At 33.5% G+C, this 26,108-nt stretch overlaps 3 protein-coding genes and 1 long non-coding RNA gene across 4 annotated transcripts; all 4 read left to right on the top strand.

The window, feature by feature from the left end:
- Positions 1–744: 744 nt before the first annotated feature.
- Positions 745–2,415, top strand: LOC124842193 (tropinone reductase-like). The gene is made up of 5 exons (XM_088109481.1): positions 745–833; positions 1,101–1,308; positions 1,440–1,511; positions 2,054–2,201; positions 2,279–2,415. The coding sequence occupies exons 1-5, from the start codon at positions 745–747 to the stop codon at positions 2,413–2,415; spliced, it is 654 nt and encodes a 217-aa protein (XP_087965607.1).
- Positions 2,416–7,925: 5,510 nt separating this feature from the next.
- On the top strand, positions 7,926–9,459 carry LOC124842190 (expansin-A4-like). Its single transcript, XM_047318622.2, has 3 exons — positions 7,926–8,109; positions 8,242–8,560; positions 8,845–9,459. The coding sequence occupies exons 1-3, from the start codon at positions 7,929–7,931 to the stop codon at positions 9,152–9,154; spliced, it is 810 nt and encodes a 269-aa protein (XP_047174578.1). The 5' UTR covers positions 7,926–7,928; the 3' UTR covers positions 9,155–9,459.
- Positions 9,460–12,088: 2,629 nt separating this feature from the next.
- Positions 12,089–14,299, top strand: LOC148201753 (uncharacterized). The gene is made up of 3 exons (XR_015784888.1): positions 12,089–12,163; positions 12,314–12,384; positions 14,094–14,299. It is a non-coding gene; the product is annotated as an uncharacterized LOC148201753 (long non-coding RNA).
- An 8,146-nt stretch (positions 14,300–22,445) lies between these two features.
- On the top strand, positions 22,446–25,155 carry LOC124842157 (Protein kinase superfamily protein). The gene is made up of 3 exons (XM_047318580.2): positions 22,446–23,247; positions 24,014–24,136; positions 24,408–25,155. Exons 1-3 carry the CDS (start codon positions 22,624–22,626, stop codon positions 24,966–24,968), a joined length of 1,308 nt encoding a protein of 435 aa, XP_047174536.1. The 5' UTR covers positions 22,446–22,623; the 3' UTR covers positions 24,969–25,155.
- Positions 25,156–26,108: the final 953 nt, after the last annotated feature.

Genomic DNA, 26,108 nt, shown 5'->3' with positions numbered 1-26,108 from the left:
CTCAGAGAGGCATTGAATCATGGGGTTGTAGTGTAGTAGATGATCACATGGAAGGAATATGGGAGATAAGGATGGGAGTGAATGAAATAGAAAGAACTGAAGAACGAACCCAATGTTTTGTGGGGGTACATGGACCACATTGCGTAGGAATTTTCAGCTCCAATCGCACTTATCTCTATCTTTCATCTTCCATGTCAATACCAACCATGCACATGCAAACTTCTAACTATTAATAACTCTTCATATCTCTCGCTCTCGTTGTTGTCACTGGGAATAAAAAAATCCTTAATTTCTCATTGAAAATAGTAAATTTTATTAAATTCAAAACTCTTAAGTATCCAACCCAAATTTATTGAAACCATTTGGTATTATCCGTCTGCTTCATCCACATTTTACTTTTAACTTTTTAATCCACCTTAACCATCTATGACTTATTACTCAACCTACTTCATCATACACTCTATATATAACATTCAGTAACAATCAAATTCCTAAATATTAAAAATAAATGTTATTTACAGTATACTAACATTTTATCATAATAATTATACTTACTAATAACTTTAAATAATATTTTTACATATATATACTTAAAAAGGCCAATATTCAAAAAATGTTGAATGAGTTTTTTAGTAACTTTTTTTCTAATACAAAGACAACGTTTTAAAATGTTACTAAATCATTTTTAGTGGTATTTTTCCATACAAAATAACATATCATATTCTTCATCGAAGAGAAAAAGAAATGGGTGAGACGAACAGTGGTAGCAAAAGCAGCAGATGGTGTCTGCAGGGGATGACAGCTCTGGTCACCGGTGGATCCAAAGGAATCGGGTTCATATCATCTCTCCTTTTTTTCACATTTTTCATCACTTTTTGTTCCTCAATTTCAAACTTATTTCTAAAAAATACCTATTCATTTGTTAGCTATCAGTTACCAACGAAAGCTAGTGGAAAAAGTTGTTCATTTTTGTGTTTATCTGTAAGAATGTTTGTACCAATAAAATATAGTAACAAGAAGAAGTACAATAAGTGGATGTTGCATGAGAATTGTTTCTGCTTATTAATTTCTCTCATGTTATTATTTTGACTATCACATAGATATGCTATAGTTGAGGAGTTGGCAGAGCTTGGGGCCACCGTACACACTTGTTCTCGGAACCAAGCTGAACTCAGTGAATCCTTGAAGGAGTGGACCACAAAAGGATACAGAGTAACCGGTTCGGTCTGTGACGTGACCTCTCGTGTTAATAGAGAAGAGCTGATAGCGAGAGTCTCCTCTCAGTTCAATGGAAAACTCAATATCCTTGTAATGACATCTTTTTTCACCTTTTCATACTAAAACTTGTCTAACTATGATAAGAATGAGAACTAATTTGGGATCCAACTTGTAGGACTAAAACATATTCTTTTTCGTTAATAGTTTTGAATGGATTGTAGGTAAACAACGTGGGAACAAACATACTGAAACAGACCCTGGATTTCACAGCGGAAGATTTCACATTCCTGATGAATACTGTTACTATCGAGGGCGGAGTAACCGACAGGGCGTGTTCAGATGTGTCCGATCGGGTCTCTCAAGTCTAATATGTCCGATCGGGTCTCTCAAGTCTAATATGTCTGATGGGGTTTCTCAAGTCTAATATGTCCGATCGGGTTTCTCAAGTCTAATATGTCCGATCGCGCGGGCTTCTAAAAGTGTTTGCTGGAGACAGCAGTTAAATGCTCATGAATGTGTAATTAATGAGGTAATGGTCGTTGTCGAGTATTTAAGATTAGCATTGAAAGCCATTAAGAGGTAAATTAATGGGTAATATTCTCTGAAATCATATAAATAACAATCGAAGGAGAAGGTAAATTCTCTGTTTTTGGACAATTACATAGACCTGCAAAGACCAATTCTGACTTGAGCGTCAGAGTGTTTCCTGCAGGTCACTCCACTTATACTGAGAGCGAGCATAAGGAAGGCGAAGGGCGAAGGACCGATCAATCGAGGAGGAGTGTTTTCGGGCAGGGACAGCAGGAGTTTTCCCCGGTCCCATTCAGCAGAAACAAATACGAATCTTGAATCTTGTTTCCACTTAAGCCAGCTTGCACATCCTCTCCTAAAAGCTTCAAAAGCTGCAAGTATCATTTTCATATCCTCCATTGCTGGTTTTGTAGCTACCAACTTAGCATCCGTTGTATATGGTGCATCTAAAGGTGATTGTTCATTGCATTCCATGTGGCAGAGTTAGGTAGCTAGGCAATTTGAAATGGTGTACGTAATTGGCATGCAGGAGCAATGAACCAAATGACAAAATATCTTGCATTTGAATGGGCAAAAGACAACATAAGGAGTAATTGTATTGCACCTGGGGTAATCAGAACCCCTAACGGGGAAAAGGTAACCCTTTTGTTGGAATTGACATTGTAATGTAGGACTACCTGGTCAACCAAAGGACTGAGAGACTGACCGTCTAACAATTGAGAAATTAATGAAAATAATTGTCATTTATTGACAATTAATATGAATAATACCATTTATTAGTGATTAATGAGTCAGACCTAATGGTAAGCTCATTATAATAATTTATAAATATTTGTTTGACAGAAAAGACACATAATTTAACTCTAATTACTAATCTTTATTATAAGATTATTATGCAAAGTCATTGACTTGAGAGTCGGAGTGTCTTCTGCAGGCACACCCTCCCTGCGGCTAGGAGAAAGAAAAGAGAGAGAATAATGCAACATGGATGATGGAGCAGACAACTTTGAATGCTTTGGGTCAGAGATCTTAACTCTACCGAAACATTTTGGCGTTGGCGCCTACCGAAACCTTGTAATCATGTGGAACCAGATGAGTGCTCGGTCTCAGCATCGTTGCTTCTTTTATAAAAAAATCCATCACCTACACATTCTTTTTCTCGTACTATTTACCACTAAGTGCAAGGTTATAAAAAATGTTTTATAAAAGCCAGTATAAGAACAGATAAGTCATAAACTCTATATTTGTGTTTAAAATATGGATGAACTATTTTATATATATATATTTCAAGGGAAGAAAAATGAATCCCTTTCTTTTTGCTTTTGAGATTTAGTTTGCTTTATTGTCCTTGGCTACAGTTGCAAGGAATTATCAGAACATTTTTAATTCATAACAAGTTGGAGAAGGAACAGAAAATCCCAGTGACATGGGGTGGCATGGGATGGAGTGCAAAACTCATTGTTAACCACTACAAGTTGAGGAGCAACATCAAGAGCTACAACCTGGGCGACATGGGATGTAGTGCGAAACTCATTTCTGTTGACCTAGCAAGGACCTTCTCAAAGCCAACCCAAACTCGTACGCCCTAGTGCTCAACACAGAGAACATAACCCTTAATTGGTACTTTGGCAACGATTACTCTATGCTCCTTTACAACTGCATTTCCCGAATGAACGACACCGTCGTCCTCCTCTCCATCTACCAAATAACATTTATGTTCAAGTGCAAAATAAAAAAATGATAAATTAATTGATGAACTGACCACTTACTTTCCTCATGAAAATGAGGGTATTTTTAAATTCTGTAGTGAATGTTGGGAGATTTTCAATGCACTTCGGGAATGCTTTCTTATTTGTCGTCATTCTGATATAAACATGGTCATCTCTACCCTAACCGGAAGCGATAAAATTGTACTCTTTGACCTGTGTATTTTGAGGCTACTTTTCAGGTTCATATATGTGGAGGGAATATTCATACATGATAAGGGATATCTTAAAACAATTTATATAGTCCATCTAAGGCTTGAGTACAGGAAAAGCTTTGTGATTTGAGTCCCTCGCTAAGCACCCTCCATGAATGAGGTCTTCAACTGGTTATGGACAGACCTTGGTCTCTTTCCCACTCGGTCACAAAGCATTAAGCACTAATATGTCGTCCATGAAACCTCTTAATATGGATATCTCATTTTTTATCTTCAAACGTTCAATAAAAGACCACCGGACGGTCTCGCTCTTGCTTGGTCGTCCGGCCTTATAACAAAATACATTAATATTAACGGTTTAAGTCATAAATGTGTTAGTCTAATTGTCTAATATTTTTTATGATATTTTAAAGTTGAATTATTATTCTTCAGTATTCAAGACATAACCTTGCATATAAACAACTTGACCAAGTGGAGTTTACTGCTAGGTGAAGAACCCTTTTGTAGCTCTCACCTGAGTCTTTTTGACCTAGGGAACGTTTCCGTAGCTCCTAGTATTTGCCGCTCGGTGAGAAACGCTTTCGTAGTTCTTACCTGAACCTTTTCGACCTAGGGAATGTTTTTGTAACTCCTAACGTTCATCGCTCGGTGCTTAGAGGGATGAAGACTTAAAATGCATCGAAAATACAACGTGAATTTATATTTATAATTATGAATAATAAATATAAATGTATGCTAGAGAAACTATTCGGGTGTATATGTAAGAGGCAGCAGGCAAGCACAGAAATGCAATGATAGTATGCATGAGAGTGTAACTGACGTAACACAGAAAATGTGAAAACTAAGGCTAAGGCTAGAATATATGGAGGCCGTTCACAGCGAAGCCGCCATCAACACAAATGGTCTGTCCAGTGATACAAGAGGCTGCAGGCGAGCACAGAAATGCCACCAACGAAGACACTTCCTCTGCCTCTCCAATCCGTCCCAGAGTGGTTTCAGAAATTACAGCATTCATAATTGTTAAGTCTGAATTAGAGTTAAACATACAAAAATATTGGAACCCTCTCATGATCCTATTTTTGTCTGTGCATCGATTTTTCCAATCCAATTGTTGATCACATATATGCAAATGAGTTAAAGATACGAGAATCATAATGAATACAAATTTAAAAACAAAGATAAATAAGTTCGTGAAAAAGGACTTAAGCTTCACCACCCATAAATTTCCATACTTTAACAACTTTTGTATTAACTTATTTTAATAAGGAAAAGTGTTAATTAGTGAATTCTTTACCAAAATCAAACTTTAACAATTTATTGAATTTCACTTACCTTTCCAAATTTCGAATCAAATTTTTTTTCATCACAATTATTTTCAACTTTTTTATAATAGTTATTATTATTGTTATTAGTTAATAAATTAATATATATATATATATATATATATATATATATATATATATATATTAGAAAATCGGGATTTACAAGAAAAGTTCAAAAATATTATATAAATATTTGAGTATATTAAAAAAATGTCAAGTGTGATCGCATTAGTCTTATGATCTTCTAATTTCGTAGAGAGAGAAATAAAATTATAGAATATGTTATATAATAGAATAAATAAAATTAGTTATCAAATAATATAAAAAGATAAAAGCAAATATATTACATAAATTCCCCTCTTAGTTAGCTTGAGGTTCATCTTCTTTCTTTCTGTTTATTTATAATATTATAACGTGTAATGTAAAATACAATAATGGTTTTAAAATAAACTTTATATAATATGTGAACATAATGTAGTACAAGAATAATGTATATTAACAATAACCTCTTCTTTCACATATTAGTTATTGTTGAAATTTAGAATGACTTAAGTCTCGTAAACAGTTTTACAAATTGAATAAAAGCAAGTTTGAAATTGTCTTATAAAGCTAAACTTTTATTACTTCTATACCGTTTTAGCTATACTTCCACTTCCTCATCTTAAAATGTCTGGAGAAATAAATTATAAAAAAAAACTAAAAATTGATATAAACATTTGCTCCTATGTACAGGAAGGAGAATGATTTTAAACACAAATTTCTATGACAAGAACATTACATTAGAGGCAAAGTCTATGAGAATGAATAAAATTACTAACAATTTTTAAAAGTCGCATTGCATTATGCAAGGAGGATTCTCAACAATTCAAGTTTCACAATTTTGGACAATGAGTAGTAAAGACAAAATTCCATGTATGAATGAGATATTAGAGGGGAAAAAATTTAAAAGTTTGTTTAAGGGATTTAGAAAATAATACTATATCTATAATAGTATTTTTTAACATTAAAGATTTATAACTTTTTTCAAAATAATGAATTAAGATGTGGAAATATTATTTAACACTTTATCGATTGATTATTATTTTACTATAATAATTTTCTCTATTAAAAATAGATCCTTTATTTTATTTTAACATATATATGTAGATTTCCTTTTGTTAACGCGAGTCATCTTGGTATATGACATTATATATATACAAAAGAAAAAAATAGAATTTACATCGTTTTTTAAAGGGGACAAAACAATCTAGTTTAGTTTGTTATTGACCCCGTAAAAATGAAGTAACTATAAATCGTAATCCATCTTGTTTTTTTTTTTAATTTTTAGAATTTTATTTTTATCTTTAATTTTTAAAAAATGTGTTAATCACCAGTTTAATGAAAAACAATTCAAAATAAAACGTACCAAGAGATCGAGAAAATTGCTAAATTTTGTTACAAAAACCAACATGTAAATTGACCGTAGGCTAAACCCACTTTTGATACCTGTATTCTTTATAACAAGGTTGCGTACATGGGGACTGATCATAATAAGAATATGTTTTTCTTTGTCAAAATATACAAAAAGGGAAAAAAAAAATCTCACAGCCATTCACATTAATAAATTAAAAGCTACGTGGAGCAAGATTATTGGACAAAGGGTTTGATGTGTGTTTTGTGTCTTCTACTGACCCGACCCGTGTGGGAAGCACATGGCCTTAGGATGGGTGCCTTGGAGGGACGAAAGCTAAGAGTAGGACTAGGACTAGGACCCTACCACTAAAGTCACCCCTTCCCATGTCCCCCACGCAATCTCTCTCTCTTTTTTTTCACCTTCATTTGCCTCTCATAATCATATTTCCACATGACGCAACCTCATTATGGTTGCTTGCATTTAAGCAATTTGAATTTTAGCCCCTCCATCATCCATCGTCCATGATCATGCCCCCCAATTTTTGGTTTCAAATAACAATCATGTCCCCATTCTAAACAGAAAACTCCAAATACAAATAACACTGTATATATATACGTATTAATAATGTCAAAGACCTTCCAGGTTAATTGGGTGTCCCATGCATACATAATCTAATAAAGTATATTAGTTAACATGAGGATGATTGTGCTGTGTTCATGATATGGATGCTTGACTATTTCCGTTAAAAGGGATTCCATGAGCATGACCATGACAAAGTGGAGCTTTTTCGGTTTAACTTGAGGTTTACTCGTTCGGCCCAGAATCCAAAATTTCCCTCCTTTCCATGTGAGCTGTTTGGCATATTTTGACAAAAAATGAGAAGGTTCGCACAAGTCCTCAGTGTTGAATCATAACACCGCAAACAAGACAAACCGGAAGCTGTCACAGACATCTTGTTTGGAGCATCCGATGCAGCTAATTCGCTTTTTTCCAACTTATTTTCTCAAAAGTTAAACGCTATCGTTTTATACGTTCACTCATTCATCCAAGAAGGTTGATGGCATCGGTAACAGTAGCAGTGGTTCGGTGGGTGCAGCTCGAGAGAGAGAGAGAGAGAGAGGAAAGAAAAAAGGTGATAGAATGTGAAGCACTACGTTAGAGTTAAAGTGAATCGGGAGCGGTGTCTAAGGAGCGATGATTACGGAAACTACAGAAGAAACTAATGACCCGCCCCACACGTTGGATTCTCAATCCCAACTTCTGTCGTTTTCCCAACTCCACCGTTACTCTTTCAACTTTTAACCTTCTCTACCATTTTTCATTTTTAATCTACCTATACGATTTTCATATCTCTACCCAACTGTGTATCCCACGCGTACTTCAATTTGTCTCAATACAATTGGAACGTCCTGCATACGCGCTGAATTTGTGTGTATTTAAAATAATGAAAAGTTAGCACTGATTTAATAATGATACAAAAAGTTAACAAAATTCCAAAATTTGCCCCTGCAGTGGAACATGTCCATAAGTACTCCACCCTCTCATGACTATTTTCAACTTCCACACAAGAAAAATGGCAGTGCCAAGCATTTTGCTCTGCATTGTGCTTATCATCTCCTTAACATGGATGGTCGAAGCACGCATTCCGGGGATTTACGCCGGCGGTGCATGGGAAAGTGCTCACGCAACCTTCTACGGAGGATCCGATGCTTCCGGCACCATGGGTTAGTAGCTAAACTAGCTCAACTAGCTCAACAAGAACATATTACCATGAAAATGTAGCATAGCTTGTGGTAATTACTCACTCACCCACAATGAATGTGCTTAACCAACCACATTTTCTTTTCGATGTTTAGGTGGAGCGTGTGGGTACGGGAACCTGTACAGCCAAGGCTACGGTGTGAACACGGCGGCATTAAGCACGGCGCTTTTCAACAATGGCCTCAGCTGCGGCGCGTGCTTTGAGATAAAGTGCGCTAACGACAGACAGTGGTGTCACTCGGGAAGTCCTTCCATCTTCATCACAGCAACAAACTTTTGCCCTCCCAACTACGCTCTTCCAAACGACAATGGCGGCTGGTGCAACCCTCCTCGTCCTCACTTCGACCTCGCCATGCCCATGTTCCTTAAAATTGCCGAATACCGAGCCGGAATTGTCCCTGTTGCCTTTCGCCGGTTCGTCACCCTTCACATTTCTTTTATCATCTTGAAACTATAAAGATTATATTTTTGGCTCTGTTTTTTATAATTTTTTTTGTCATGTTTGATTTGTGGATTTTTCTTGTTTGTGGGGTTTAAAGTATGGTGATTGAGTTATTCGATTAAGACCTTAATGATGTTCAGCTTTATTTGATTATATCTACTTAACCTTGCTTTATAAAGTAGTATGCTAAAGCAGAAATTTTATTAAAGAGTGTTAGTTGGATAATAATGGGTGGATTGGTTGGTATTTACTGCAGAGTGCCATGTAGAAAGCACGGAGGGATAAGGTTCACCGTCAACGGATTCCGTTACTTCAACCTGGTGCTGATTAGCAACGTGGCAGGTGCGGGGGATATCGTGCGCACTTACGTGAAGGGGTCCCGAACCGGGTGGATGCCAATGAGCCGAAACTGGGGTCAGAACTGGCAGTCAAACGCGGTTTTGGTGGGGCAGACGCTGTCGTTTCGCGTGACGGGCAGCGACCGCCGCACCTCCACCTCGTGGAACATCGCTCCAGCCAATTGGCAATTCGGTCAAACTTTCATCGGAAAAAACTTCCGAGTCTGAAACCATAATAATCATCGTGGAACCACATTCATGTCATCAACATAAATGACATAATTATATTTATTATAATCTTTTTAACTGGATTGATGGTGACATGTTGGTGAGTGAGAGGTTTTTAGTAGTGAGTAGACGTTGGTTTCTAATAGTTTATTGATGTTGTGTCTTGAATTTGTATGGTAGACGAAATGGTGTAACAGGAGAGAGAGAGAGTGTGTGTAGGGATTGCTGAAGTGGCTTAATCAAAATGGTAGCCCGCAGCTAATTTGTATTTTCATCATAGAATGAACCATCATGATGCTCTTGTATATTCGTATTTCGATTTAATTTTTGTTCTGTCGATTTATCTGTATTGGTCTAGAAATCGAGTAGAAAAGGAAAAATGAGTGCACTGGCTGGATTTGAATAATAAATGAAATGAGATAACCGTAACAACTTCTTGGAAAATAATAAATGAAAGGTTTGAATCGGTTAATTGAAGGGGGAGTGAAGCAACTTGTGCTTTATGACCTGATAACAAAGAAAACTTCCTAAAATGAATATAGATTGAAATTGTTCAAGTAGGGGTCAACATTTTGGAAATGAATTTGGATTTTAAAGAACTTCAACATTATGTAAGTGTTGAAATTGATATATGTTTGAATGTAAATAATTACTTCATTTAAAAAATGGAAAATGACACTTGAACAACCATTTTTGACAACATTTAGACACGCGCACACGTGTCAAAATCTGAGTGGTCCAGTTGGAAAAATTAAATGAAAATGGACCACTCAGATTTTGACACGTGTGCGCGTGTCTAAATGTTGTCAAAAATGGTTGTTCAAGTATCATTTTCCTTAAAAAATATGTTAAGTGATGTAATTCAGTGAGATTGATTCAATTTGGTAGATATTCATATATTAATAATATATGATTAAATATTAATAATTTGATTAGGCCATAATATTTTTTAATATTATATGTTTAGATTTAGAGAATCTTAAATATATTTTATATAGTAATACATTATCATGATTATTCTATTAATTATTATATATACAATAGATTACTATTTAATATTATATTCGCATTATCTGTTTTATAACGTGATTCATATAATCTTACAAATAGTTACGGTAATTTATAATGGAATACACACTCTTTCATTATTCTCTTATCGACTTGAGTAATTGTAGGTGTATTTCCTCTTGTGTTCCAACCTTCATGAATGTTTATCAAAGATTTCAAAAGTCATCGAGATATCGCCACCTGTCCAAAGGTTCAGTCAAAATCTCTCTGATAAGAACATTTGACACTTACTGTGGGATCGAAAACTGAGGTTTTAAAGAAATGTAATTGGTTCCTTTAAACCTTTCATTGGGGATGCATTTCCCTTAGACCTCGATTTGAGAGCTTATGAAACACTTAGGAATCGAAATCAAAGGCAGTTCAAATATTTTTTCCTCCTTACATCCTCTAAGGCACCTCTTAAGGACAAAACCATGAGAGAACTTTAAACTCCAAAGTGAACAATACCTCATATGTGCGATGATTGATCTAACAATAACAGTCAACAGAATTGGGTTGGAAATGCAATTCCAGTCAAACCATAAATTTTATCAAAGACTAAATGTTGGGGAAAGCCTAATGGTGAACAAGTACTGCATCGAAAAGATGGAAACAACTATACTCAACCAAGTTATCATAAATCCATGGATTTTACCACTTTTGCTTATAAATAAACATTTTTTGGGGGTTAAGGTGTATATTGCTTCTTCTAACTTTATTAAAGAACCTTTTATAAGTGAGAAAGGTGATCCTCAATTGTAGTCCTTTTATGACTTCTCATCTACCTAAACTTCCATGACGATGACCATGAGTTATTTAAAATACTTTATGCATGCTTTCGATTGTGATTGTTTTCTCCTTAAGACCAAGTATTAAATTGACAAATTTGACTCCAAGATAGACAGACGTTTAAATATTGGTTACAAGTGACAGATTATAACAAAAGCTGAGGGAGGCTTTGCCAATTTGTTGAAGATATGTTGTTGTTGGTTATTAGGGATGACAAAATGGATCAATTATATCTGTTTTGATTCGGCTTGTCCTCAGCCGACCAACAGGTTAGAAATTGCAATCGGTCGTATTATAGACAGGTCAATAGGCTGACGAACTACCCACCAATTTTTTTAAATTTTTATTTATAAAATTTGTTTGTATATGTACTTATAAATAAATATTGGGTTAAATATGTTTTTGATCCCTTAACTTTTAGTGAAATTTGGAATTAGTCCCTCCTCAAAACTTTGGCCTAATTTAGTCCCCAAACTTTAAAAATGTGTGAATTTAGTCCTTTTAACTAAATTTTGTTAGGTTTATTTGATGCTTCAAGTGCGTTTCATGATAGCATTTGAGTTGTTTATATCATTTGACACATTTTTGCTTCAATGTTAACTGAGAAATGCGTTTGAAACATCAAAAAAAGTTAACAAAATTTGGTTAAAAGGACTAAATTCACACATTTCTAAAGTTTGGGGACTAAATTAGTCCAAAGTTTTGAAGAGGGACTAATTTCAATTTTCACTAAAAGTTAAGGGATCAAAAACATATTTAACCCATAAATATTTAAAACATATTTAATTATATAAATATTTTCTAAGCTTTTAATTGATTGATTAATATTTTTAATTTGATAAATTAAACTAATTAGTACATTTCAATGTTAAATGTGAGAACCAAAAATTTGGGATTTAAAAGAATGGGTTAGTGTATTAGACTAATAGAACCAGATTTTTTATTTTGGTATAAAATAGATATCTGAACAACCTGGTTCATTAGCCTACTCCCACTATCTCTCTAAAGTCTCAGTTCTTCAGGTTTCTCTACCTTCTCTCTACAACATATCTGCCTTCTTTCTACCGTTTCTCTTTACTGAGCCATTGGATCTCCGATCAGGTAGCGCCCAAACGTCAGCAACGTAACGTAGAGGGCTTCGAAACAGATCGATTCATTTCGGGTCCTAGGCTGGTAAGTCCTTACATGCAATTTCTTCTCTGTTCTAAAACCTAGCACATGAAATCTTTGCTGGTTGCATGTGTCTTGTGCTTTCTTCTTTATCATTTTCCACTCCATCCTAGCTTTAAGAGTTGTTCCTATCACCAATGTGGTGTTTTGTAGGGTTTTGTTGAGTTCTCACAACTCAAGGTATTGTTGAAGCGAGTCTTTGAGCTGAGCTGTGAAATCTTGAGGTAAGGGGAGCTAGAATACTTTCTTTTAATTTGTCATATGTTAGGTGTATGGACTGATTTATGCATTTTTCTGCTATTTGGGTTGCATTTTAAGTTTTGAGAGTATGAAAGGTTTGTACTGTACTGTTTATTTGTGAATCTGTGAATCTGTGAAATTGAGGCTTCTGAATTGCTGTAAATGTGATGTGCAACTGCATTTGAGCATGTTAGATAATCATAATGGGTTGGGATAGTTGTTATGTTTGAGAGTTAAGTGTGTTGGTAGTGTTTTAAGTTATTTTGGAGGAAGTAAGATAGTGAATTTGAGAGTCAGGAGTTTAGGGCTCTCGTAGTCTGTTGGGACATGGGAGGTTGATTGTGACTTGCTAGGAGCATCAAACTGGTCTAAAATAGGTTCAAAGTAGTAGAATTAGAGTTGGGTCCCTAAGTTGTTGATTTTGGTGTTCTAGAGTAGAATTGAGTCTAAACCACTTTAGAATTGTAGTAGGAACGTTTATAATCATCTAGACAAGTCTAATTAGGTGTAAAACATGAATTAGAGGTGTTAGAAATTGGAGAAAAGACCTATAAATGGTAAGGGTTGGTGTGAGTGCATAATTCTACAGAATTTGCGTTCTACAGATGATGCAGAGTCGCTATGCGAGTTGCCTCGCATAGCGAGTCCCTAAAGAGGGTGCTCTCTGTTTAAGTCATTCGCTGTGCGAGCTGGTGCGCTGTGCGAATGACTGGAGGGTACTGCTCTCTGTCTAGTGATTCGCATAGCGAATCTGGTCGCTATGCGACTGGTGGTGGCCTAGAGTCCTGCCAGTTTAATTTGAAAGGATAATTGGGCGGATAGCGAGAGTTTTAAGAGGGTTGGTCTTTGTTTGAGCTCTCGCATAGCAACATGGGTGCGCTATGCGAGTGACGTGAGGTCGGGCACCTCTGCGAGCTAATTCGCTATGCGAGTAGTGTGCGCTGTGCGAAAAGCTCTTTGTCTCGCTGTGCGAAGGGGGTGCGCTGTGCGAGATGTCGAGGGTTTATTCTCTATCCTTTCTTTTGTATTGTTTCTTATATAGTTAAATGTTGTATGGTTTGTGAAACATGTGTTGGAGCATATTGTACGGTATGATGGGATTCAAACATTGATGTATATGGTTAAAGTGAAATTGTATGTATACGAGAGTTATGAATGGTATTTAAAGTGGAAAGTATGGTTATTGGACGTAATTCCATGATCTTCAAGGAGAGGATCCATGGTGGCGTCCTTGGTGTGTTTTAGAATGATTTGCATGGAAGCTCAGTCTTGGGGGTTATCCTGAAACTACAATGGTCAATCATTCTCAAGTAGAGAGGATTGAATCATGTCGTGAGTAGTAGTAGGAGGTCCTAATCTTGGGTGCTTCCAGTATGGCCCAAGGTGAGTGATAACGGACTAACCTTGTGAGTGTAGTAGGGTGAAACCCATTGACAATGGCTTTGCAAAGCAGTAGAAGCCACCACGAGTGCATAACCCACCATAGCTCGGCAATCATTCTAAGTCCGGACGAGTCAAGTGTAAAGTGTAACAAGTTGTGTTGTGTGGTCCATTAACTTTGAATCAAACTTGCATGTTGTGTGTGATTGTTATAACATGATTTTTGTATATCTAGCTCACCCTTGCTTCTGTGTTTGTGTTTTGCTTGTGTGTGCTTTTCTTTTGCAATGATCATCCACTTGGATGTGAGCAGAGGTGGATGAGGTGCCTCTGGAGCAGGCCTTGAAGGGAGATGACGTTGCCGCTTAGTCTAGTTAGGATTCCTAGTTGTTCCTGTTTATTTTGAAATACTTTAATGCGTTTAAAGTTTTAAATTATGGCTTCTTTTGGGATGACTGTAATCTTAACGACTATTTTGCAAGTCTACTCCTGACTGTTCTATTATATTATATTTGATTACGTCAATATTATGTATTTGCCATATAATTCGGGACGTTACATTAAATTACTCTATTATAACTTATAATTAGAACTTAATTTTAAATGTTAATAATTTAAATTATAATAATATTGCATATTTACATTGTTATAAAAATATAATATAAAAATATTATTTTTTTATAATTTTTAATTTAAAGAAAGAAAAATGAAAAGCAAAATGGGTTAGTAGACCAGGGATGAGATGGCCTGCCTTTGACTTTAATTTGGCGGGCTAAGCAAGCTGGGCTAAAACAGGCTGGTGGGTTAAAAATTTCAACCTGACCTGTTCCGTTTTGGTGAGTTGATTTAGTGACCAAAATTCATTTTATTAGTTACTCAAATATATAAAAGACCTTAGATTTTATAGCTCTCGTGTCTTGATAGTCAAAGAAGCAACAAATGTAAAATTTAAAGAGTTTTCTTAGTCTGAGTGTTTGTTTGACCCATAACATCTAAGAACATTACATATTTGTTAATGCCACAAACTTTCGTGTCTAAAGGACTATAGTTCCTCTCAAGGATGACAATACGGAACGGATCATGCGGAATCGATCATGCGGGACAGTCCACAAGTAAAAATGTGGGGAAGACTGAATTTTTGAACCTATTGTTCCACTTTGGCTTGCCCGCATAACTTGCAGGTCACGCTGACCAATAGTGAAGCAAGACAGTTCGACTCATATATATATATATATATATATATATATATATATATATATATATATATATATATATATATATATATATTGAAATTGCAAAAAAAATATATATTTTTAACATTAAATAGAAAGATAAATAATTGTAATGAAATTGATTGTAATAATTATTGATATATAAGTATAAGGGTTATTATTAATAATATTCATAAAAATATAGCAATAATTAGAAAAAATCAAGATTAAAAAAATATAATAGTTATTTTGCTTTGAGTGAATATTTTATCGGTTATTTTTAAATTACCCTTTTTCTTCTTTTGAATGCAATACATTAGGCTTGTTAATCCAAAATAATAAAATTAAAAAATAAACAATTCTTATATTAATTGATCCATAAATTCGCGAGTGAGATATTATGCAGAATAGATCAAATAAATTAATCATATTTTTCATGCCCTTTTACATATCAAGATTAAAAGAGAGCGAACAAACTGATATATAAGAATTTCTTGACGTCTCTGCGAGCATATAAAAACTTCCAAATTAATTTTGTTGTGTTTGTTACATAATGTTAAATATTTAAAATTCAGTGTTTCTATAAGTCATTTAAGGTTTTTGATAATTGTTTAAGATTTAATTAAGTTTTAAGACGGTAAATTTAAACGTTTTTAATGAAATAGTTAATTTAATTTGTAAAAGTAATAGAAAGGGAGTGAACGGGTGAGATGATTGGTGGCATAAGTGGTTGAAGAGATGATGCACATGGGTGGGCCTCGTTCTTAAATGCTATCCAACACACTCCTACGTCTTTCAAACCACTTTCGCTACCTAACTATTTACTCCTCCTAAAAGTTAAAATTAAATTATTTAACATACAACTAATTATTTTTCTGTTAGATTACTTGTCTTTAATTTCACTATTAATTAAGCTCGTTCCTTTTTAATCCGTCTTATTTACTCGCAATATGTTTTTATCCTTTAAATTGGTTAAATATTTTTTTTAATGGTATTCACTACAAAAATACATGATGATTGTGTAATGGTTAAAATTACAAATTCTAACGATTAAAAATCATTATAAATGAACTTTTTAACCATTAAAATAACCGTCAAATTTAAAAAAATTGTTGTGCTTAAGAATATCATACTCTAAAGTTTTATTAATTGTAGAAGCAATGTCTCTAAGTTAGGAAATTTTAAAGAACTTTTTTAAAGAACAGATAATTAGATATTATTCCGCTTTTTTAACTATTTATTCAACAAAAATATTTTATCACCAAATAATAAAATTTATAAATTATTTTCCTCGGGATCAAGTTTTAAAGATAACATTTTTAATCAAAAGGTGTTTTAAAACCAATTAAAAAAAACACACTATTTTAAATAAAAAAATATAGTTTCTAAACGTATATTTTTCACGTAACAAATTTTTCTTCCCTACTTTGATTTTAATATTATTCATACAAAAGGAGGAAATAAGATTATTAACCTGATTTTCATACACGATAACTTTTGAAGAATAGTGAGCCATCTATATAAACCAAAGTTCAAGTACTTTTTGCTAAAAAAGTGCCATCTATAGATTGATTTCTCAAACAAAATTGTTTCTGAAAAAAAAAATTATGACAAAAAAAATTGTGTGTAATATAATTTGTTTCTAAGAAATAATTGATTTATTTTATTAGATTTTAGAAAGAATGTAAAAATTTAGAGATGCCAGAGGATTATTATTATCATTATAAATGAAAAAGGCCTGGTTAAAATTGTATTTGTTGGGCCTGAAACAATCAAACTATGAAGGGTGTTTCAGCCTGCACCTCCAAGTCCTTCACACTGCACCTCCAAGTTTTGCAAAATGCCCATATTAACCTTTAATTAAAAGCTTTTAATATTTAAAAAACTGAAAAATTATGTGTGAGGGTGTTTCACCCTGCACCTATTTTCTTTAATTATTGTATTAGTTTATAATTTTTTTGTAATTTTTGTATGAATATTTATTAATGTATACATGTTTAATATAATTTATAATGTGAAAAGTAATTTGTATGATTTTATTAAATCTAATAAACAAAATTTGTGAAAAATACAGGTATGAAGATGTATACATCGGGTACGAAAATTCAAAAGGAAAGTTCCGGATCGGATAGGCGATACTTGTGAGAAAATTTGTTTTGGACATGCAAGTCATATAAATTTGTTTATCGCTTTTGGAAATGCGATGCATGTATTTTTCCTATGTCTTCTAGGAGCCTTTGGAATCCGTGTTTTTCTTCTTCCAACAGTTCAGTTCTACACTCAGTTAGAACACTTAGCAATATCCATGAATCTTTCTTGCTTGGCAATGATCTTTCATTTCTTAAAGGCAAAAATATCATACACAACTCTTCCTTTAGCTCCTACAATGCAAAGAGAAAAAGAGAAGATGAGATTCCAAAATATCAATGCACACAACTGCTACTGTTGTAAATAAAAAAGGAATCTTTGAGCATCCTTAATTTTTCAGTTTTTAAATTTTAAAAGCTTTTAATTACAAGTTAATATGGGCATTTTGCGAAATTTGGAGGTGCAGGGTGGGTGAAACACCCAAATATAAATTTATTTTGGGCCTGAAAGAAAATAATTGAATGCTGGAAGAAGAGTGTTGCTCCCTCCATCACCACCAAATACTCCCTGCATCTCCCCACAATTTTTTAATTATAAAATTATCCTTTAAGCTTTAACTTTTTTTACTTTAATCTTATTTATTTACTTTTTTTTTCTGAAACCCTAAATCATACATCATTTTCACTCTCGCGCAGTCCCACCCTCCGCTCTCACTCTCTTCTCTCTTTTGCTTGCTGAGATTCGTTTCTTCCCACTCCATCTCATTTTGCTCTCTTTCTCATTCATCCACTCCAGATCTGTTTGGTGTCAACCCATTTTCTCCATATTCGTTCGTGGTGTGGTGATGTGACTGTTCGTGGTGCAGTGGTGTGGCAATGTTGGTACGGTGGTGGTTCGTTGGTGGTGATTCGTGTGTGTATCTGTTGAGCAAGGTCAAACGGATATGGGACATCCGTTGTGGCCTAAGTGGTTTCTTTTAGTTTATTAATTTAATTTATTTTAAATTTCTATATAGATTGTATTTAAATTTAGTTTTTATTTTAATTTGTTAGTTTAATTACTTTTTTTAATTTAGTTATCGAATTATTATTTATTTAATTATTTAAATATGTGGTATTTCATTAAATAGATATGCCACATCACGATATGCCACATCCATGGAGGTTGTTATTTTTATTTTAAGTTTATTAATTTATTGTATTTTAAATTAATATATAGATATTATTTTTTTTAATTTGTTATGTAATTATATATAAATTAATTTTATTTTATTTTATGAAATAATTATTATTAATTTAATTTAATTAAATTTATTTTTGTTTTACTTTAATTACATATTATTATTTTATTGATTATTTAAATTTGTTTTATTTGATTAGTTAAACAGATATGCGGACGTGGCCACGTTGAAGGTTTATTGTTTTTTTATAATATATTACGTAATTATATGTAAATTAATTTAATTTTATTTAATAAAATAATTATTATTAATTTAATTAAATTGATTTTTGTTTTACTTTAATTATATTTTATTATTTAATTGATTATTTAAATCTGTTTTATTTGATTAATCTAAAATTATAAACAATAAACTAAAATAATAAAATGAAGTTATGATAATCCTTCAACGAATGTGATAATTCGTCAACAGATATCAACATTCGTGGAAGGGGAAACATATATCAACATCTGTTTTCCCTTCAACGGATGTTGATATCTATTAAAAGATTATCACATCTGTTGAAGGATTACCATAACTCCTTTTGCACACCTGCGACGAAGCTTCCTCTTCTGCTTCCGATAAGCACCACCATAAACACCAAGCTCTGTCACCATTGGTTCCTTGCACCACTTGCAACCTCCCACCAAGCACAACCCACATACACACTCACAACACCACCATATTCTCACAGAGAGGACAATGAAACAATTATAGAGGAAGAAGAAAGGGAGAGCTGATTTTCATCTGCAAGTTCGGTTGTCGGGTGCATTCTTTTATAAGGGGACCATTAATATGTAATTAATGAAGTAGGTGAATGTGAGTGAAAATTTATAAGAAGAATAAATTAAATATGGTGATGCAGGAAACATTTGGTGGTGGTAGAGTGACACTCCAGAAAAAAAAATCTCCACTATTCTAATAAGTTCCAATAGTAGTTAGATATTGGGCTTAAAGAATGCCAATGCAACCCTAAATTTCCTTGAAAATAATCCACCGAACCTAATACCTATCGAATACTGTGAAAATCAATTATAATCATTGTAAGTGCAACCTATACTCCTACAATAACAGATTACAAACGAGACATATACATATACTCATATTATTTCTCCTTTCAAAATTTCACATTTTATAAGAAAATCTCATAATAAAAAACACGAGTTTGAGCTATCTTAAAAAGTGTACTATACCTCGTGATTGACCGGCTGTCAGATACACCAATCAGGAAAGGTAAATACGTTTAATGGCCATATTAAATGCGAATATACGCTATTTATGACTGATTGACAGGTCATATTGCACAAGAATATGATATTAATGGACAATTAGCAGATATGTTAGCAAGTATTATTGGATTTATTGTCATATCAAATATGAATTAATGAGCTTAATTGCTATAAACCCTAGAAGTATAGAGTTAATGCCCAGGTAAAGGGACGGGGACCTATGATAATAAAATATAGTCCAATTCATTAAACTCTCATAACTTGAGCGTCGGAGTGCCTTTTGCAGGTACCTCCCCCTCCTGCCCAAAGTGTCGATCTAAACTGGAACGTACAAGCGGAGCACACAAGTCGAAGGTTAGTGTCTCGGTCTCACAAACCCCACCGAAACAAAAAGCTTTCATTTCCAACTAAACCAAACGGTATATCTAAAACTCATAAAAAACTTCAACATTAAAAAACTTTAGAGTAAAAATTTATACAAATTCGTGTCATAAATCTCTCATTTTGTAAACACAATTTTATAAGACGATCTAATATACTATCAGAATTTATTTCATAACTGATAAGATAAGCCACGTGTCTCAACATGCACATGTATTTAAAATCTCACTTAATTATAAATAAGATTAATTTATATTATATAGAAAATAAATCCTTATCTATAAATTGATTTTTAAGAAAATAAAACAAAAAATATTATATTAAGTATTAAAAAGTGAATTTTACATTTATTTCAAATTAAAAAACAGTTTACAAATAAAGATTTAAATTAACTTATGATAAATTGATATTATCTAATTGATGTGAACTTTCTTAAAAGAAAACAACATATTTAGTTATCAGTTACAATCACTATATGGTGATTATGATTAAGCAGAAGTACGCTTGAAGTTTAAGTCAAATTATATTGGGGTCATTGCTAATCACAACCCTTAATTACCTCCATTTCTATAATCACCTTCTGTCCCTACATCATGACACCAAACACAGTATTATTAACTTTCACTGATAGAATGCTGGATTGTGCAACTGTGCTTCATGAAGAAAAAAAAAAACATGTTGAGCAGAACATTGTATTAGACTTTCATTTACTCCCTCCCATGGCGGCTTATACTTTTATATTACTCTCAGACTGTGAGTATTGCACTTTTCTACTTTGAAAAGTCAATACATTAATTCTATAATACTTGTTTGATAACTTGAGTTTTTTTTTTCTTCACTTTTAAAACAACCTTTTAAGTTATTTTTTAAGAATAAAATATTCAGAATAGTAGAAGTGGTAGTAGTTTTCGCATTTGAAGAAATAATGACACCATTTGAAGGACTTAATAGATAAGAGAAGACTGCGTCAAGAAAAAGCAAAATTTCTCAGCACACTTTAGTTTCAAATGGGCCCCACCACAATGGTGTCCGCTGAATGCGATGATGAATTCTGATCCGATGGCTCTCGAGTCGCCCACCAACGACAGCAGCCACAACGCATCAACGGTCACCACAAAATTCGGACTCTCGTGTTCCATGTTCCGAAACATGACTATCATAGCAGAAAAAACATAATATTTTTTTACAGGACATATATATTTTAAAACAATTATAATAAAATAGCAATACATTATAATTTATGAGTAAATAAGTATCTAAAATTATTTTAAGTTGCTGTAGCTGATAGTATACTTTCTTAAAAACAATTTTTTATTGAAAAAATTCTCACGATTGTTGTAACTTTATAACGAGAAGATTTTCTCATATAAATACTCCAACTTTATGATTTTTTTATTTATTTTAGTTTCGATATGTAATATTTATTATTACAAATGATGAATTTATTCCAATTACCTACTAAAAGAAATGATGAATTTAAATATTAAAGCAACATGTGTACAATGTAATTTAAAATTGACTATATATTAAAGTAATGTTAAAGACTTGGATTCTTAGTCCACAAGGAATCAAAGAAAACAAACAAAAATAAAGACACTTTCTCTTATAATATATACTTTCCCTTTTGTTATAGTTTCATTTTCTTTGTCATTCCACCACAAATAATCTCTTTCTCATTTTAGTGTTCGTCACTATAAATTTTCACTGCACATTTATTATTATCTTATTGAATAAATAAATAATGAATCTATGAAAAACAATATTTTTCAAAAAATGTGAATAGCATAATTGGGTCCTATATAATTTATTCCATCACTCATATATGATAAAGATAATAACACAGAATTTGTTTACCTAAAACGCATCGTTTTCTTTAAAAGACACATTACGTGACATTTTCCGCAATGTTAGATGTACAAAGCTTTTATTATTTTTCAATATAAATATTATTCTTTGAATAAAGTAATTTGACTCGTCCAACAATATGTATAATGTCACAAGTTCAGGCAGGTTAAAGAAAAAACATTTTTATTGGTTTTGTTAGTTACATTACTTTGCATAAATTGTCGTTTTAAGGTTTTCTTTTTACCGAAATCAAGACAATCATTTTATTTTTTTATTTTATTTTCAAACAATTTTAAAAATCACAAATAAAACAGATAACAAAAGGTAAGTGTGAGAGTATTCTTCTTTTAAAATTTTGTATACTTTCTTTTTTAGTAAAGTATTTCTTTTTAGCTATATTATTTTCATTGATTAAGCTGGAGATCTTTAAATAATCTAAATCCAACTTTAGTTGGACTATAATTACATTTCATTCGGTTTAAATATATTTTAGGTATTTATTATTTCAACATAATTGAAAGTTTCAGTTTCCTCTTTTAAAACGCCTCGGTTACACGTGAATTGAATATTTTGTCAGTTTTTTTTAAAGTAATACATTAAATATGACAATGTAATAAATAAATATATTTAATGTTGCATTTGTCACGGCTTTTTACATGATGCAATTAGCATAATAAATTAAGTAAATTTTATGAGAAATAATTAAACATTGTATCACAGAGAGAGAGAGAAAAAAAAAACATTTTATTATTATTGTTCGTTTTCTTCGTCTTTGTCTTCTTGATTCTGAGTCTGAAAACAATGAAACGTTGAAAGGGAGGAGAGTGCGAAATTTGGAATGTTTTTGGGTTTGTTCATTGATTTCCGCAAATGAAGTGCTTCTACTTCTCCAACGCAGAGGACGAAGATTGCGTGGCAGCGGCACCGAGTTCGCGCGGTTCCACTTCGCGTGTGTCGTGGGCGCGTTCGCTCAGTCTCATGGACACGCGCAGCCGCTCCAACTTCGACTCCGACTCCACGGAATTCTCCGATACGGTGGACTTCCATCACTTCCTGGTGCAGCGCCGGGCCAACGACCTCCGCATCTTCCCATTCTCAGCGCTGAAGTTTGCCACGCGCGGGTTCAACCGCGCCCTCCTAGTTGGCGAGGGGGGGTTTGGGTCCGTGTACCGCGGCGTGGTGGAGGAAAAGGAGGTGGCGATCAAGCAGCTGAACCGCAACGGGCAGCAGGGGCACAAGGAGTGGATCAACGAGGTGAATTTGTTGGGAGTGGTGAAGCATCCTAATCTGGTGCGGTTGGTAGGGTACTGCGCTGAGGACGATGAAAGAGGGATCCAGAGGCTTCTGGTTTATGAGTTTATGCCGAATAAGAGCTTGGAGGAGCATCTCTTGGCACGAGTCCCTTCCACGGTTCTGCCTTGGGGGACCAGGTTGAGGATTGCGCAAGATGCGGCTCGCGGTTTGGCTTATCTTCACGAAGAAATGGATTTTCAGGTACTCTATTTGTGATGGATTGTGACTTTGCCTTGTCGTGTCGTCATTTATGTGATTTTCTTTCAAAACAAACATGTGGGTCTTTGTGGTTAAATTGAAAAGAAATGGGTACTTGTTGTTGGACTGTGTTTATTTATTTTACGAATTCATTAGTGATATATATCATATATGTGGCGGATGGATGGATATCTTTTATGGAATAGGATACTTGTTAGAGAATTTTTGTCATGGGTTGCTGAAGTGAATGGTTGTTGCTTCATAACAATGGGTTTAGTTTTGGTGTGGAATCAAGTTTGAGAGATGAGGATTGTTTGGATTGAAAGTAAAGGAGAATGTAACATGAAGGCAATTAGGATTATTAGGTGGGCAGATTTGTATACGGGTGTACCAAATATACAAGCACACTGAGTAGGAAATCGTTGATCTGGATTCGTGCAACCATTGGCTTTTTAAGTGTCTTTCATATGAATTTTTTGTTAGTAAAGCAAATGCTGAGAGTTGATTTGTTTTTTCTTTTGTTTAGGACTTATGGTGAAGTAGAAATATAAAAGAGTTGTGAAGATTGAAAATTTTTGTGACTTAGATCTCTTCGGCTTTTTTTAGGATTAATAGTGGTTTACAAGCATGACTTAATTTTTTTTTATATATATTTGTGGATAATTTCTAATGTGGATAAATATCTTTTACAGCATTTCACATCTGCTAAAAACCATAAAGAATTTTTGTTGAAACTCACTATTGATGATTGCCACTATTACTGGTGCAGCTAATATTTCGGGATTTTAAGACGTCCAACATCCTGCTGGATGAAAACTTCAATGCAAAGCTTTCTGATTTTGGACTGGCTAGGCAAGGACCTTCAGAAGGGTCCGGCTATGTTTCAACAGCAGTAAGAATTTGTCTGTACTCTAGCGAAAATTCATTATATTCTACAACTATACATAATATTGTTTGGAAATTAAAACATTTGCATTATAAAATCAGATCAACGTGTCTTCTGGCTGCTTATTTTAAGCAAATTATACTATATTTTACCATTCTTCAATGTGAACAAGTCCAATTTATGAAAAGCCACAATGATGATCTGAAGTCTGAGTCTTTGTTTTTGATCATGATATTTTTGCTGCTATGCAAAATAAATGACTTGTTTCTTTGCAAAGGTTGTTGGCACCATAGGTTATGCTGCACCAGAGTATGTTCAGACTGGTAAGCTAACTGCTAAGAGTGATGTGTGGAGCTTTGGTGTAGTTCTTTACGAGCTTATCACTGGGAGGAGAGCTGTAGAGAGAAACCTACCTAAAAATGAACAGAAGCTTTTAGAGTGGGTTAGATCTTATGTTTCTGATCCTAGGAAGTTCCATCATATTGTAGACCCTCGACTTAAGGGGCAATACTGCATCAAATCAGCCCATAAACTTGCAATCCTGGCAAACAAATGCCTCACAAAACAGCCGAAGTCTCGCCCAAAAATGAGTGAGGTGGTTGAGTCTCTTGGAATCATTATTATTGAGACAGATACTCGGGATGAAGGGTTTCCCCAAGCTGCTGTAACCGCTAGAGAAGAAAAAGAAGTAGAGGAAACTGAACCTGAACCAGCGAAACAAGGGAACAATTACCTGAAGAAGGTTTTTGAATTCAAAGACATGGTCAGCTTAAGAAACAAGTCTATTGGAAGGTTGGATTGGAAAAGTTGGGCGCCTGGGCTAGTAAGAAGCTGGTGACTAAGTGACCTTACAGTCAGTCACCTGCTAATAGCAAATTCGCAATGTTTGTTGATCACATAGTTTTCAGTCAGTGAAATCGACATTGTCAGGCATACAGTTAACATGCTGGTATATACCCAATTTTGTATCAATTAATAATGTTATGTACAGGTTAACTTTGAGGAAAGCTATGATTTATTAATGATTTTGCCTTCTCAAACTAACAATGAATTAAGTCACGCAAATCAATATTTGGGCAATAACTGGAATTAACTGTTTCATCCATACCCCTTTGAGCCTTGCTTGCATTTATCATTTTTTTTTTGAAAAAAAAGCTATTGAAAATATTTTATTAATAAAACAATGTGCTACCATATACTATGCAACAGCCACTTAGCTTCCAGCGCACTGGTTTTACTTCTGTATATTTGATTTAATGTAATTATGTAATTAGGTTTCTTTTGGGGCTTTGTGGATGATGAAATATTTGTTCTTTATAAATGCATATATGTGTCGTTAAATGTAATACTGTTCAAATTAAGGAGAAATATATTATTTTCGTAATTTATATTAAGATTATTTGTAATAAATATCTTTTATCTCTTATTTATATATTTGGTGTTGTATATATAACTTCTCTCTTTTTTAAGAGGGTATAATAATTAAAAAATGGCAATTTTCTGTTGTTTTAGAACATACAATCAGATCCACGTTTGATACTAGACATTTAGATTAAGAGAGAGATAGATTTTTTTTTTTCAATAATGACAGATACACTGTTTTCTTCGGAAGTGACAGGTTAAAAGAAAATATGGTTGTATAATTTTAGCTATTGATAAGATTTATTGGTAAGTGACATTTTTAGTTCCTTAAAGAAAACGAAGTTCCGTGGTTTGTTGGTTTTGAAAATTTGAAAATTGGAAGGAAGTTCACACGCAAAATGGTTGAATAAAATAAATTTACATTTAATGAAAACTTCCAAATAGAAGTTTACATGCACGAGTTAAGGGTCTCCTGAAATAAATTTACATTCAATTGATTTATTAGGGTCTTTACAACGAGTATCTTTAGGTCAACATTTGTCATAGTTTATATATAGCAAAAAATTTGAGACAGTGTGGACACTCAGAAGAACATGAGAGAACGGAAAAAACATGT

The sequence above is a fragment of the Vigna umbellata genome, chromosome 3 (genome assembly GCF_029865625.1).
Source record: "Vigna umbellata cultivar VRB3 chromosome 3, Vumbellata_1.0, whole genome shotgun sequence".
NCBI lineage: Eukaryota > Viridiplantae > Streptophyta > Magnoliopsida > Fabales > Fabaceae > Vigna > Vigna umbellata.
This window is presented reverse-complemented; position numbering and strand designations above follow the sequence as displayed.